Here is a 13,841-nt window from a genome sequence, read left to right as displayed (position 1 = left end):
AGAGTAGGGGCAGTTCTAATCTCTGGGGGGAGTTGGTTCCAGAGAGTCGGTGCCGCCACAGAGAAGGCTCTTCCCCTGGGGCCCGCCAACCGACATTGTTTAGTTGACGGGACCCGGAGAAGGCCCACTCTGTGGGACCTAATTGGTCGCTGGGATTCGTGCGGCAGTAGGCGGTCTCGGAGATATTCATGCTAGGGACCATCCTCAGGGAAATTATTATTATTTTTATTATTTATTGGATTTGTATGCCGCCCCTCTCCGCAGACTCGGGGCGGCTAACAACAGCAATAAAACATTATATAACAAAATCCAATACTAAAAACAGTTAAAAACCCATTATATAAAAACCAATCATACGTACAAACATACCATGCATAAAATTGTAAAGGCCTAGGGGGAAGTGTATCTCAGTTCCCCCATGCCTGGCAGCAGAGGTGGGTTTTAAGCAGCTTTCGAAAGGCGAGGAGGGTGGGGGCAATTCTAATCTCTGGGGGGGAGTTGGTTCCAGAGGGCTGGGGCCACCACAGAGAAGGCTCTTCCTCTGGGTCCCACCAAGCGACATTGTTTGGTTGACGGGACCCGGAGAAGACCCACTCTGTGGGACCTAACTGGTCGCTGGGATTCGTGCAGCGACCAGTTAGGTCCCACAGAGTGTATCTTTCTCTCTTTCCCTCCTTCCAGAATATATTCTGGAGATAATCCAGGGTATCCAGAAAACCTGGAATTATCACGGAAATCGGCGGTTTGGGAAACATCAGGGAATCATGAAAAAACCGGAATAAATCAGGAAAAACAAACAAACTATTAAAATGTTTAAAAGTCAGGGAAACAACTCAGCGATATTTCTCCATGGCTGAGCCATTTGGTATGACGTCATCTGCGACCGCAGCTTAACTAGATCGCAAGTTACATGGAAATGTCAGAGAAATATCAGGGAATTTCACAATGCTTCCTCCCCCTGGACACCCTGTAATCAGATATTCTGATAGAGAGACGTTTCCCGAGGGTGGGGGGCTCCAGCACCAGTCTGGAAGCTCGGAAGCCCAAACCTCGGGGCTTGGCGACTGGCCCAGCTTGGATCCTGCAAACTGTCCTGATTTCATTTAAGAGTTTTGACTAGATTCAACCAAAGGGTTCTTGGAGAATTAGCATCTGGGAACATTATTATTTTTTCTCCAATTAAAAACAATTTGAGGAAGACCCACCCAATTAAAAAAAAAAAGATTAGATCCATCAGAGATGTAGAAATACCACTGCGGAGGCTTTGCAGTCACTGTGGCAGCGTTTCTCAACCTTAGTGGTTAGAAGGTGAGTGGACTTCAACTCCCAGCGATGCTGGTTGGGGGATTATGGGAGTTGAAGTCCACTCATCTTCGAATTACCAAGGTTGAGAAACTCTGCTACTATGGAAAGGAAGCGGGAACAAGTCTAATAAAACAGGCTGAAATATTATTATTATTATTATTATTATTATTATTATTATTATTATTATTATTATTAATTAGATTTGTATGCCGCCCCTCTCCGTAGACTCGGGGCGGCTCACAGCAATGATAAAAACAATATACAATGACAAATCTAACAGTTAGAATATAAAATAACAATACATTTTAAAAAGTCTAAAAAACAAGGAACCCCCAATATATAAAAAGCATACATACAGTCATATCATACACAAAAAACTACATAGGCAGGGGGAGATGTTTCAGTTCCCCTGCGCTTGACGACAGAGGAGGGTTTTAAGGAGTTTACGAAAGGCAAGGAGGGTGGGGGCAGTTCTAATCTCTGGAGGGAGCTGATTCCAGAGGGTCGGAGCCGCCACAGAGAAGGCTCTTCCCCTGGGTCCCGCCAAACAACATTGTTTATTATTATTATTATTATTATTATTATTATTATTATTATTATTATTATTATTTATTAGATTTGTATGCCGCCCCTCTCCATACATTTTTGGTTGATGGAGTTTATCAGGAATCCTGCGTGAGAGAAGTATGCCTGTTTTGATGGAGAAGGTGGACATTGGGGAAGAACTGTACGGCCTTAATGAAATCCTCCTGGGTCCGACTTCCCTTCTTTTGTAGCTAAAGATTATTTTAGAAAGTTGCCCTGTTGAGCCTCCTTTGGTATAGACCAAGATCCTTCCTGGTGCGGAACAGATGTTAGAAGTCAAAGCTCTCCTGCCAAAACACATATGCCGAGTGAAATCACACCTTGGCTGACTCATGGGGAATGTGGCTGTAATTTTTAACCACATTCTGTCATCCAGAAACAATGACAGCGTCAAGACACTTCCTGCACCCTCCTCGGGGTTTTTTTGTTTTTAATAAAAGCAAAACAAAATTGAATATTTACTAGAAAGTTCAAAATTTAGGATTGGTCCAGGAAGCATCCTCCCCACGATATTCTTCTCCATTTTCATGGCATTCAGAATTTTTGCAGGAGAATCTGTTTTATCCTCCGTGGTTGGAGATGACCCCAGTGGGATGTGCATCTGGAATCCTAGATACACTGCTCAAATTTTTTTTATTTTTTTTATTTTATTTATTTATTAGATTTGTATGCCGCCCCTCTCCGAAGACTCGGGGCGGCTAACAACAATAAAAAAGACAATGTAAACAAATCTAATATTAAAAATAATCTAAAAAACCCCAATTTAAAGAACCACTCGTACATACGAGTATACCATGTATAAATTCTATAAGCCTAGGGGGAAGGGAAAGTCTCAATTCCCCCATGCCTGACGACAGAGGTGGGTTTTAAGGAGCTCGTGAAAGGCAAGGAGGGTGGGGGCAACTCTGATATCTGGGGGGAGCTGGTTCCAGAGGGTCGGGGCTGCCACAGAGAAGGCTCTTCCCCTGGGTCCCGCCAGACGACATTGTTTAGTCGACGGGACCCGGAGAAGACCAACTCTGTGGGACCTGACCGGTCGCTGGGATTCGTGCGGCAGAAGGTGGTCTCGCAGATATCCTGGTCCGGTGCCATATGGAAAGGAGGCTCCAGGTCCAACTATTGTGTATTTTGAGCAGAGGAGACCTAGGGTGGATCTGGCCAACTTACCCAGGACGTGTCTTCTCCAACAAGGAGAGGAACGCTCGATTTGACCTCCTCCGGTAGGGATGGAGAACATCTCCCTGCTTCATCCTGTCCAGGTGGAAAGATGGAGTGACCCAGGGTTTTCCCCCAAAGTGGCTTCCACAGAACCGAAGGGTTCCGCGTGAACTTTGTGGGGTTCTATGAGAGATGAAGAGCCAAGAAAAGCCAAGCTTGATATGGGAGAGATTTTTGAAACATTTTTTTATACAGGCAACTGTGTTGTCATTGTAAACCAGTGATTTTCAACCTTTTTTGAGCCGTGGCACATTTTTTACATTTACGAAACCCTGGGGCACATTGAGCGGGGCGGGGAGGGGGTGGCTAAAAAAAGTTTGGACAAAAAAATTCTCTCTCTCTCTCTCTTCCTCCCTTTCACTCTATTTCTCTCTCCCTATTTCTCTCCCTTCCTTCCTCTATCTTTCTCTCTCCATCCCTCTTTCTTTCTCTTCCTTCCTCCCTCTCTTTTTGCTCTCCTTCTCTCTCCCTCTATGTCTTTCTCTTTCTCTCCTTCCCTCCCTCTTTCTCTCTCTCTCTTGCTTTCTTTCTCTCTCTTGTTCTCTCTCTCTTTCTCTCTCTTTCTTTCTCTTGTTCCCTTTCTCTCTATCTTGTTTTCTTTCTCGCTCTCTCTTTCTCTCTTTTGCTTTCTTTCTCTCTCTCTCTCTCTTGCTTTCTTTCTCTCTCTTGTTCTCTCTCTCTCTTTCTCTCTCTTTCTTTCTTTCTCTTGTTCCCTTTCTCTCTATCTTGTTTTCTTTCTCGCTCACTCTTTCTCTCTTTTGCTTTCTTTCTCTCTCTCTCTCTCTTGCTTTCTTTCTCTCTCTGAGCTTTGCGGCACACCTGACCATGTCTCACGGCACACTGGTTGAAAAACACTGTTGTAAACAGAAACATCATGAAAGAATAGTTCATCTATTTACGCAGAGGGTGGGTGCAGCGGAGAGCAGTGAGCAAGGGCCACTTGAAGACGCCATGGTTGAGTGTTGGCTTTGGAAGCAAACACTTCAGAGCTGAAGGTTCGCAGGTTGCTCACTGCCTTTTGAAAACAGCGGACACAACATAGCAGAGGCAGAAGCTTTGAGGCTCCTCGACTCTCCTGCGATTGACCTTCCAATCTTGCTTCTGAGGCTGGAGGCGCTTTCTCCCCGAGGTGGTTTTTATCCTCAACATCGTTCTCTGTGAAGGAATGGCGTTTGTACAAGCCCTCCCAAGGGCTGCAGGGTTACTCACAGAGGATATGCCAGACGTTTATTTATTTATTATTTAGATTTGTATGCCGCCCCTCTCCGCAGACTCGGGGCGGCTCACAGCAAAATAAAACAATTCATCACAAATCTAAATTGTAGTTTAAAATATTTAAAAACCCCATTTGCTAAACAAACATACATACAAACATACCATACATAAATTATATAGGCCTGGGGGAAATATCTCAGTTCCCCCATGCCTGACGACAAAGGTGGGTTTTAAGGAACTTTCGGAAGGCAAGGAGAGTAGGGGCAGTTCTAATCTCAGGGGGGAGTTGGTTCCAGAGGGCCGGGGCCACCACAGAGAAGGCTCTTCCCCTGGGGCCCGCCGACCGACATTGTTTAGTTGACGGGACCCGGAGAAGGCCCACTCTGTGGGACCTAATCGGTCGCTGGGATTCGTGCGGCAGAAGGCGGTCTCGGAGATATTCTGGTCCAATGCCATGAAGGGCTTGTTGTGGAACCCAGCTGTTCTGGGGGGTTTGGTTTTTCTCTGGAACTTTGCAGTGTTCCAGGAACATCTGGAGGAGCCAGAGCACATCTGGAAGGCTACCACAGGCAGAAAGAACGGTTGCTAGATAGATGTTTGTAAGTCAAGGAGTTTCTGGATGATCCTTGCTTCCTGTTCAAAGAGTTGAGGACACACAGCATCCATGAGTGTATGTTTGGTTTTACAATAAGGGTTTTTTAGTTGTTTTAGTATTGGATTTATATGCTGTTTTTTATTACTGTTGTTAGCCGCCCCGAGTCTACGGAGAGGGGCGGCATACAAATCCAATAAATGAATGAATGAATGAATGAATGAATGAATGAATGAATGAATGAATGAATGTGTGCCTCAGAGGAGATTTCTTGCAGATGATGGCTGATAGCCAGTGCTACCCTTCTTCCCATGTTTGTTTCGCCTCTGGAGATTTCCTTTTTTGGGATGGGTGTTTTTTTGTTTGTTTATTTGTATCCTGCCTTTTTATTATTTTTACAAATAATTCTAGGCAGCGAACATATTCCAACGCATCTTCCTTTTCCTGTTATCCCAACTAACAATAACAACAACAACCCTGCGAGGCGGGTTGGGCTGAAAGTGAGTGAGTGGCCCAAAGCTTTCACAGCTAAGGCAGGACTAGAACTCGCCATCTCTTGGTGATTGGCCCAAAGTCATCCAGACAGCTTTCATAGAACCATAGAAGACTTGACGGCAGAAAAAGACCTCATGGCCCATTTAGTCTGCCCTTACACTATTTCCTGTATTTTATCTCAGGATGGATCTATGTTTATCCCAGGCAGGTTTCAATTCAGTCACTGTGGATTGACCAACCACAGTGGATTTCATAGTTAAGGGAGGACTAGGATTCGCAGCTGATTGGCCCAAAGTCACACACTTGGCTTTCATTGGCTAAGGCAGGATTAAAACCCACACCTCCCAATTTCTAGACCAAACTGGCTCTTGGTTTATCAGCAATATCATATTTTTTAAAAAAATATTTATTAATTAGATTTCTATGCCACCCTTCTCCTGAGATTCAGTTGCAGCATTCATCCCCTTTGGTATGTTACCAGGAGGAGCAAATTGCTTTAATGAAACAGATATATTTATTTTAACGATGGCAGTAGATTGCAGGGTGATTTAGAAAGTATTCTGTCAAGCTGGGTTTTTCTTTATATTTGTCATAAACTACTCTACAGTTTCCTTTCTGCACAAAACCAGGTGAAAATTTTTCTGCCAGAAATTTAGTCTTCATGTTTTGATTTGGGAATCATCAGGTTTTTCCATAAAAGCATTAGAACTTTCCCCCCTTTTTAGTCCACAGAAGCCAAGCACATGATCGCACGATCAATAATTGTCATTGCAATGATAATTCTATCTTTGTAATGGTGATCATAAGCATGCTCATTCTTGTACCTTCTCGGTTCTTCAGTGTTGATGGCTTTTGGTAGAGAAACTGTTGTGTTGAAGTCCTCCTTCAAGGCAGTGTGTGGCATACCGGGGGGGTCTTCTTCTCTAAGATCAGGAGTTTGTAAAGGTAATGGTGCCATCTACTTGCCAGAAGTGGCTCCGCCAGAGCTCAGTAAAGTTCTGGGTTTTGTAGCCTCGTTCATTTATGGAGAGAAGTAGCTGTTAAAAATCCAGATTTGCATATTAATTATTTCACCAAAGGATAAATGAGTATTGTGTTCTGGGTGTAGGAAAAGAACCAAATTCAAAGAGTAAAACGAACCTCAATATTTCCTGTTATTACAATACACACAGCTGTGGTTGGGAAGGAGACTTAGGATAAACATAGCTTCGTTTTGTGACGTTTTACATCCTCCTGGTTGCCTCTCTTCTGCTAGGGCTGGTCCAGAGTGGGGAGTTGTCCATCACTGATTCACATTGGGGGACTGGAGGCTAAAACATCTAAAGAACGTTTGGTGGAATTGGGAAGGTCTGGTTTAATGAACAGAAGGACTAGCGGGTGACGTGATAGCAGTGTTCCAATATTTGAAGGGTTGCCACAAAGAGGATTTGGGGGTCAACCTATTCTCCAAAGCAGGAGAAGGCAGGACAAGAACCAACTTAGAACTAAGGAGGAATTTCCTGACAGTGAGAAGAATTAATCAGTGGAACAACTTGCCTCCAGAAGTTGTAAATGCTCCAACAGAGATTGGACAACCTTTGTCTGAAATGGTATGTAGGGTTTCCTACCTGGGCAAAGGGTTGGATTAGAAGACCTACAAGGTCCCTTCTAACTCGGTTACTCGGTTACATTAGCTTCATGAATCTGGAAGGACAGTTAATTGCTGGTTTTCTGAAGGTGCCATTGGCTCTTTTACCGCTTCATTGTTGGCTCTCTCTCACTCTCTCCATCTTTCAGCATGATAGACACTGGTATATTGGACATAGTTTTCATATTTTTGGAGTGGCATGGTCGGTGAGGCCCACATCAGCCCACGTAAGGGCAACGAGGAGAGCAACACATTCTTTAAATGTTGGAGAAAGGATTGACATTCCTTAAACTGTAGGAGGACATTAAGTGTCTCATTTCTATCAGGGGCCCTTAGGACCTTGGAAAATTTTCACCCAGGATTTTCTAGGGCCCAGTGGTTCTCAACCTAGGGATCAGGACCTCTTTGGGGGTCAAACGACCATTTCATAGGAGTCGCCTAAAATCCTGGGAAAAGACAAATTTCCCACAGTGTTAGGAACGAAAGCTTCTATTCTGGCCCCTCGGAACCTATTTTTACAATCCAACCAATCAGGCATTTACAGTGGGGGCGTCCCTCTGACATTCCCCCTGCCAATCAGCTTCAAGCTCTGTTAGGAGAATTGGCGCCAGACTTACAGTTGGGGGTCACCACAACACGAGGAACTATATTAAGGGGCCACGGCATTAGAAAGGTTGAGAACCACTGATATCTAAGCCAAAGGTGTCCAACCTTGGCAATTTTAAGACTTATGGACTTCAATTCCCATGCTGGCTCGGGAATTCTGGGAGTTGAAATCCACAGATCTTATATTTGCCAGGGTTGGCACCCCTGTAGGCCAGTTGGGCAGCGTATAAATCCAATAAAATTAAATTTTAAAATAAATTATGAAGTCCCTTTGACCAAACGGATGGAATAACAGAATAACAGAATACAGTAGTACCTCTAGATATGAGCTGCTCCACATGCGAGTATTCCAAGATACGAGCCACGGGGGGAGAGAAATTTTGAGACCCGAGCTCAAATTCAGGATACGAGCCGAGCGTCCACTAGGTGGCGCAACAATCCTTGCTTCTGGTTATCTCGGAGGGGAAAAACAAAGTCTAAAGCCATTTGTTCCAGATACGAGTTGTTCGACATACAAGCTCCCTTCTGGAACGAATTAAACTCGTATCTAGAGGTACTACTGTAACAGAGTTGGAAGGGACCTCAGAGGTCATCTAGTCCAGCCTCTCTCTCAAGCAGGAAGCTCTGTACACCATTTCAGATAAAAAGCTCAGGCCAAACTCTTACACATCTGGAAGGTCCAGTTCTCGGACGCCTTCAATGGACGCTTTTCCAGCCAAAGAGCCCAAACAGGTTGCTTAGTCCCCCGTTTTGTGCCACATCCCATACAGTAAGATCTTTTGTTATGAAATGTTTGGATTTCCTCGTTAGAGCCTGTCATTAGGCTGTCAATTTGAAAAGGGAGTGTGTTGTTTCTCTTGATGTAGTCACCGGAATAGAGATGAGGAAAGAATCACCAAGCCCGGGGCAGTTTCCACGCCTGTGAAGAATGCGGAAGAATCCTCTCTAGCCAAAGCCGTAGAAGAGTCCGTAGCAGAAAAAAACGACAAGCAGACTCCGCCTCTTCCAGGTAAGGATTCAGCTATGGCTTCATGCATTCATTTTGACACAGGCAGTCCTGAATTTTGGAAAGGTGTACTGGCCTTAGAGGTGGCTCTGAGTTCGATCCTAGGTAGAGGCAGATATTTCTCTCTCTGCCCCACAGTGAGAATAGATCTGCCGAACAAAACTCCGCATTGGCGACAGGGAAGAGCAGTGGGCCAGTAAAACACTCTGCTAGCTATTCAATTCAATTTCAATTCAATTTATTAGATTTGTATGCCGCCCCTCTCCGAAGACTCGGGGCGGCTCACAACAACGATAAAAACAATATTATAATGGCACAAATCTAATATTAAAAATAACTAAAAACCCTATCATAATTAAAAACCAAACAACACATACATACCAAACATAAATTATAATAAGCCTGGGGGAAAGATGCCTCAAATCCCCCATGCCTGGCTGTATAGGTGGGTCTTGAGTAGTTTACGGAAGACAAGGAGGGTGGGAGCAGTTCTAATCTCCGGTGGCAGTTGATTCCAGAGGGCCGGGGCTGCCACAGAGAAGGCTCTTCCCCTGGGGCCCACCAGACGACATTGTTTAGTCGAAGGGACCCGGAGAAGGCCAACTGTGGGACCTTATCGGCCGCTGGGATTCGTGCGGTAGCAGGCGGTTCCGGAGGTACTCTGGCCTAATGCCATGTAGGGCTTTAAAGGTCATGACCAACACTTTGAATTGTGACCGGAAACTGATCGGCAGCCAATGCAGGCCAGCTAGCTCCATTCAATTACCCAGACTCCATCCCACAAGGGATTACGGGGTCATTAAAAGACAAGGATGATGGTGACAGGCAGTCCTCCACTTACAACCACAGCTGACCCCAAAATTTCACTTGTGAAGTGAGAGATTTGTTCAGTGAGTTTTTGCCTCATCCTTTCCTTCCCCTGTTGTTAAGTGAATCATTCTAGTTTTTACATTAGCAACCCAGTTGTTAAGTGGATCTCTCTTCCCTGTGGACTTCGCTGGTCATAAGGGGGTCACATGACCCTGGGACACTCCAGCCGTCATAAATACGAGGCAGTTGCCAATTTTGATCTAAATTTTGATCATGTAACTGTGGGAGTTCCACAGCGGTCATAAGTATGAAAAAATGGTCACAAATCACTTTTTTCATTGTGGTCACTATATGAATTGTTGTGTGTGTGTATATGCAGTATATATGTATGTATGTATGTATATATATGTGTATATGTATGTATGTATGTATGTATGTATGTATGTATTTGTGTTGTGTATGTGTGTATGTATATATGGTGCAGTGCTGAAGGGATTGGATACTGTAGCCTAGAGGATAATTCTCTGCCTTACAAGGCGAAGGTTGCAGGTTCAAGTCCTAGTGGGTATGGCTAGCTGATGAGGCCAAAATAAGGCCGAAATAGATCTATCCTAGTCTCCCTTAATTTTCAAATTCAGCAAAAAAACATGTGACATATATATGTGTGTGTGTAACATGTTTATTTGAAAATTAAGGGAGACTAGGATAGTCCAGACTAGCCTAGGATATATATTCAAATCCCAATAAGGATGTGGCTAGCTGATGAGAGCTAAATAGTTTGAAATAGATCTATAGTAGTCTTCCTTTTCATTATCAGCAAAAATATGTTACATATACATACATCTATACACACACAAACACACATATATACATGTTAAAACTACTGCCTTACAGGCAGATTACTGAGGTTCAAATCCAAGTAAGGGTGTTGCCAGCTGACGAGAGCGAAATAGCTTGAAATAGATCTATAGTAGTCTTCATTTCCATTATCGGGAAAAATATATTACACATACATGCATACATATATGTGTATGCATGTTATGTATATGTATGTATGTACATATGTGTGTGTGTGCATAATATATTTTTCGTGATAATGAAAAGGAAGGGAGGCTAGTATAGATCTATTATTATTATCATCTCTTATTATCAGCAAAAATATGTTACCCACATAGATTATAGTTTAAGTGTAACTGCCTTGGACGTTGCCCCTGGTGAGGCCACTTTTATGGCTGCATGCCTGAGTGAAAATACACACAAGGAAACTCAATCTTGATTAGAACCGGCTAATTCCCAGACCCGATAAAGCATATTATTAATTACGCCTCAGATCACCTCCTGGCACCCCTCCAAACATTCCACCATGTAATCACTCCCTTATTTACCTTCCCGAACCCGTTCCCATTATCTCCACTCCTACTATATTTATGTGGTCTCCCACACTCCAAATTAACATCCAGATGGTGATGGAGGAGCTTTGTAAACAGCTGTTTGAAACTCCCTCCTAATCGCACTGTTAATATTTCTTTGATTGCGTAATGTAGTGAACTTGAGACAGGGCCAAATGTTTCTGTTCCTGCTCCTCGTCTTCCACACCTGTCTGTCTCCAGCAATTATTGCGACGCGGAAGCAAGAATGTTTATTATTTGGGTGATCTAATATCTCGCCTTTTATTCAGCAGCTGTAGGGCAAGGTTACTACCCAACTATTTTTTTTAAATATATTTTTTTATTAATTTTTAAGAAATTTATATACACACAACATAAAACAGTGCATAGTGATATGTGCCCACCGCCCAGACACACACACATTCCCCACCACCAAATCGGGGGTGTTTCTTGTATAGTCCACTTGACCCAAGAGCAATATATCTATTTACATATTATAGAGTGATTCCAATTTATTTCTCGTAGCTTGGTCTCGGATTCTGCTCGTCATATATCGTCTTACCTTGTCCCACTGTCCCATCAGTTGTCCCAACTCAGTTCCATTATCCGAATTTATCCTTTTATCCATAATTTCAAATTGAATATGGTCCACCATGTACCTATACCAATTTTGCATTGTCCATTTTGTCGCATCCTTCCAACCCAAAACTATTACTGCCTGAGCGCTTTCTATTGCTGCTTTTTTTATTTCTCTAAATTCTCCCATCGCATTGCTTTTAACTAGGACTGCCATTTCCTTAGTGATTGTCCATTGTATATTTAGCATTCTACTGATATCCTCTTTCACTTTTTTGCCAAAATTCCTGCACTATCGGGCATTCCCAAAACATAGGCATAAACACTCCTTTGTCACCCATGCCAACAAGTTACTACCCAACTAGGAAACATCGTCAAGCCACTTGTATATAAACAGGGAGCAAACCCCACTCCCTTCTAGCACAGGTGAGGTTACCAAGCTGGGTCACGAAATGTCCCTCTCAGTGGTCTGTTTACAAGGGCTACAGATGTGGGGGTATCCAGAGTTCTTGTGAGCCCCAAAGACATTAAAGGGTGAACTTAAATCACAGTCATGTCCGAGCTTTTGTTTTCATTAAAAGAGCATCATCCTTCACTCCATGCAACGTTTTATCTTTGTCTGAACTAGAACCCAAGCCCGTCTATGCGCAGGCCGGACAGCCCGATGTGGATTTACCCGTGAGTCCCACCGACGGCCCTCTACCAAATTCAACGCATGAAGACGGGATGCTTCGGTAAGGGGATTCTCGCAATATATTGACAAAATTGAAGGGGTCCAAAGACGGGCTACAAGAATGGTGGAAGGTCTTAAGCATAAAACGTATCAGGAAAGACTTCATGAACTCCATCTGTAGAGTCTGGAGAACAGAAGGAAAAGGGGGGACATGATTGAAACATTTAAATATGTTAAAGGGTTAAATAAGGTTCAGGAGGGAAGTGTTTTTAATAGGAAAGAGAACACAAAAACAAGGGGACACAATCTGAAGTTAGTTGGGGGGAAGGTCAAAAGCAACGTGAGAAAATATTATTTCACTGAAAGAGTAGTAGATCCTTGGAACAAACTTCTAGCAGACGTGGTAGATAAATCCACAGTAACTGAATTGAAACATGCCTGGGATAAACATAGATCCATTGTAAGATAAAACACAGGAAATAGCATAAGGGCAGACTAGATGGACCAGGAGGTCTTTTTCTGCCGTCAGTCTTCTATGTTTCTATGATATAAAAGGAAAGTTAGAGACCCTGCCTTAAAACCCCCCTCCCTTCTAATTCCTGCAGGCCAAGCATGAAGCTCGTCAAATTCAAGAAGGGAGACAGCGTTGGCTTGAGGCTGGCTGGTGGCAACGACGTTGGCATATTTGTGGCCGGCGTTTTGGAGGACAGCCCTGCGGCCAAGGAAGGCTTGGAAGAAGGCGATCAGATTCTCAGGGTAGGTGGGCCTGGGTTTTTTCCCTGAGAAGTACCTGGTTGTATCGGTTGAAACAGAGAAGGAAAAGCATTTATAACTCAGGATCGAATGGTCCTCGGTGCACTCTGAGCTTGGATTATTATTATTATTTATTAGATTTGTACGCTGCCCCTCTCCGTAGACCTGGATGTTTTCTTGCTGATGTTTCATGACCCAACTAGGAAACCTCATCAGTGTTAGAAGCAGAGGAGGGTTTGCAGAAGAGAAGGGGGAAGAGGAGAAGGAGTCATGAAACGTTTGCAAGAAAACAACCAAATTCGGAGAGCACCACCCGTCAGGAAGTGTTGGAGATTAGCAAAGAAGTTTACAATAAGAAGGCTAAGAGTGTGTCCTGGGGAGACATCTGCAGGTGGCTGGGAGAGGCACAGCCCAATAACAGAACATCTGGAGCAACAGGACATAAACCCAGTAGAGCTGTTTCAGAGTAATAGATGGCTACCTACTTGGATTCGTTGTGTTTTGAATGTATTTTTGTAACGTTGACGTTCCTTTTGGGGCATCAGGTAAACAACGTTGACTTCACCAACATCATCCGGGAAGAAGCTGTTCTCTTCTTGCTTGACCTTCCCAAAGGAGAAGAAGTCACCATTTTGGCCCAGAAGAAGAAAGACGGTGAGTCAGCGGCCTTCGGTGGCCTTGGTAGACTTGGTGGACTGATGACGGGAACCTGTATTGCTATTGCTGTGAGCCGCCCCGAGTCCGCGGAGAGGGGTGGCATACAAATCTGATTAAACTTAAACTTAAACTTCATCATCATCATCCTCTTCTTCTTCTTCTTCTTCCTTCTTCTTCTTCTTCTACTACTACTACTACTACTTCTTCTTCTTCTTCTTCTCCTCCTTCTCCTCCTCCTTCTTCTCCTTCTCCTCCTCCTCCTCCTCCTTCTTCTTCTTCTCTTCTTTCTTCTTCTTCTTCTTCCTCCTCCTTCTTCTTCTACTTCTATCTCTCTC

General features: G+C 43.8%; 2 protein-coding genes across 2 annotated transcripts in view; one reads left to right on the top strand and one right to left on the bottom strand.

Annotated features, from left to right (window-relative positions):
- Positions 1 to 13,841, bottom strand: part of MTMR10 (myotubularin related protein 10) — a 780,230-nt gene that overhangs the window by 490,311 nt on the left and 276,078 nt on the right. The gene's annotated exons all lie outside the window — the stretch shown is intronic.
- The window catches only part of TJP1 (tight junction protein 1), a 101,262-nt gene that overhangs the window by 56,437 nt on the left and 30,984 nt on the right, over positions 1 to 13,841 (top strand). Inside the window, 4 exon segments of the mRNA XM_070763177.1 lie at positions 8,510 to 8,652; positions 12,052 to 12,157; positions 12,702 to 12,852; positions 13,395 to 13,503. Of these exon segments, the coding sequence (XP_070619278.1) occupies positions 8,510 to 8,652; positions 12,052 to 12,157; positions 12,702 to 12,852; positions 13,395 to 13,503 (509 nt within the window).

The sequence above is a fragment of the Erythrolamprus reginae genome, chromosome 10, assembly GCF_031021105.1.
Source record: "Erythrolamprus reginae isolate rEryReg1 chromosome 10, rEryReg1.hap1, whole genome shotgun sequence".
NCBI classification, from domain to species: domain Eukaryota; kingdom Metazoa; phylum Chordata; class Lepidosauria; order Squamata; family Dipsadidae; genus Erythrolamprus; species Erythrolamprus reginae.
The sequence above is the reverse complement of the archived record's forward strand: the minus strand, read 5'-3'. Positions and strand labels throughout refer to the sequence as shown.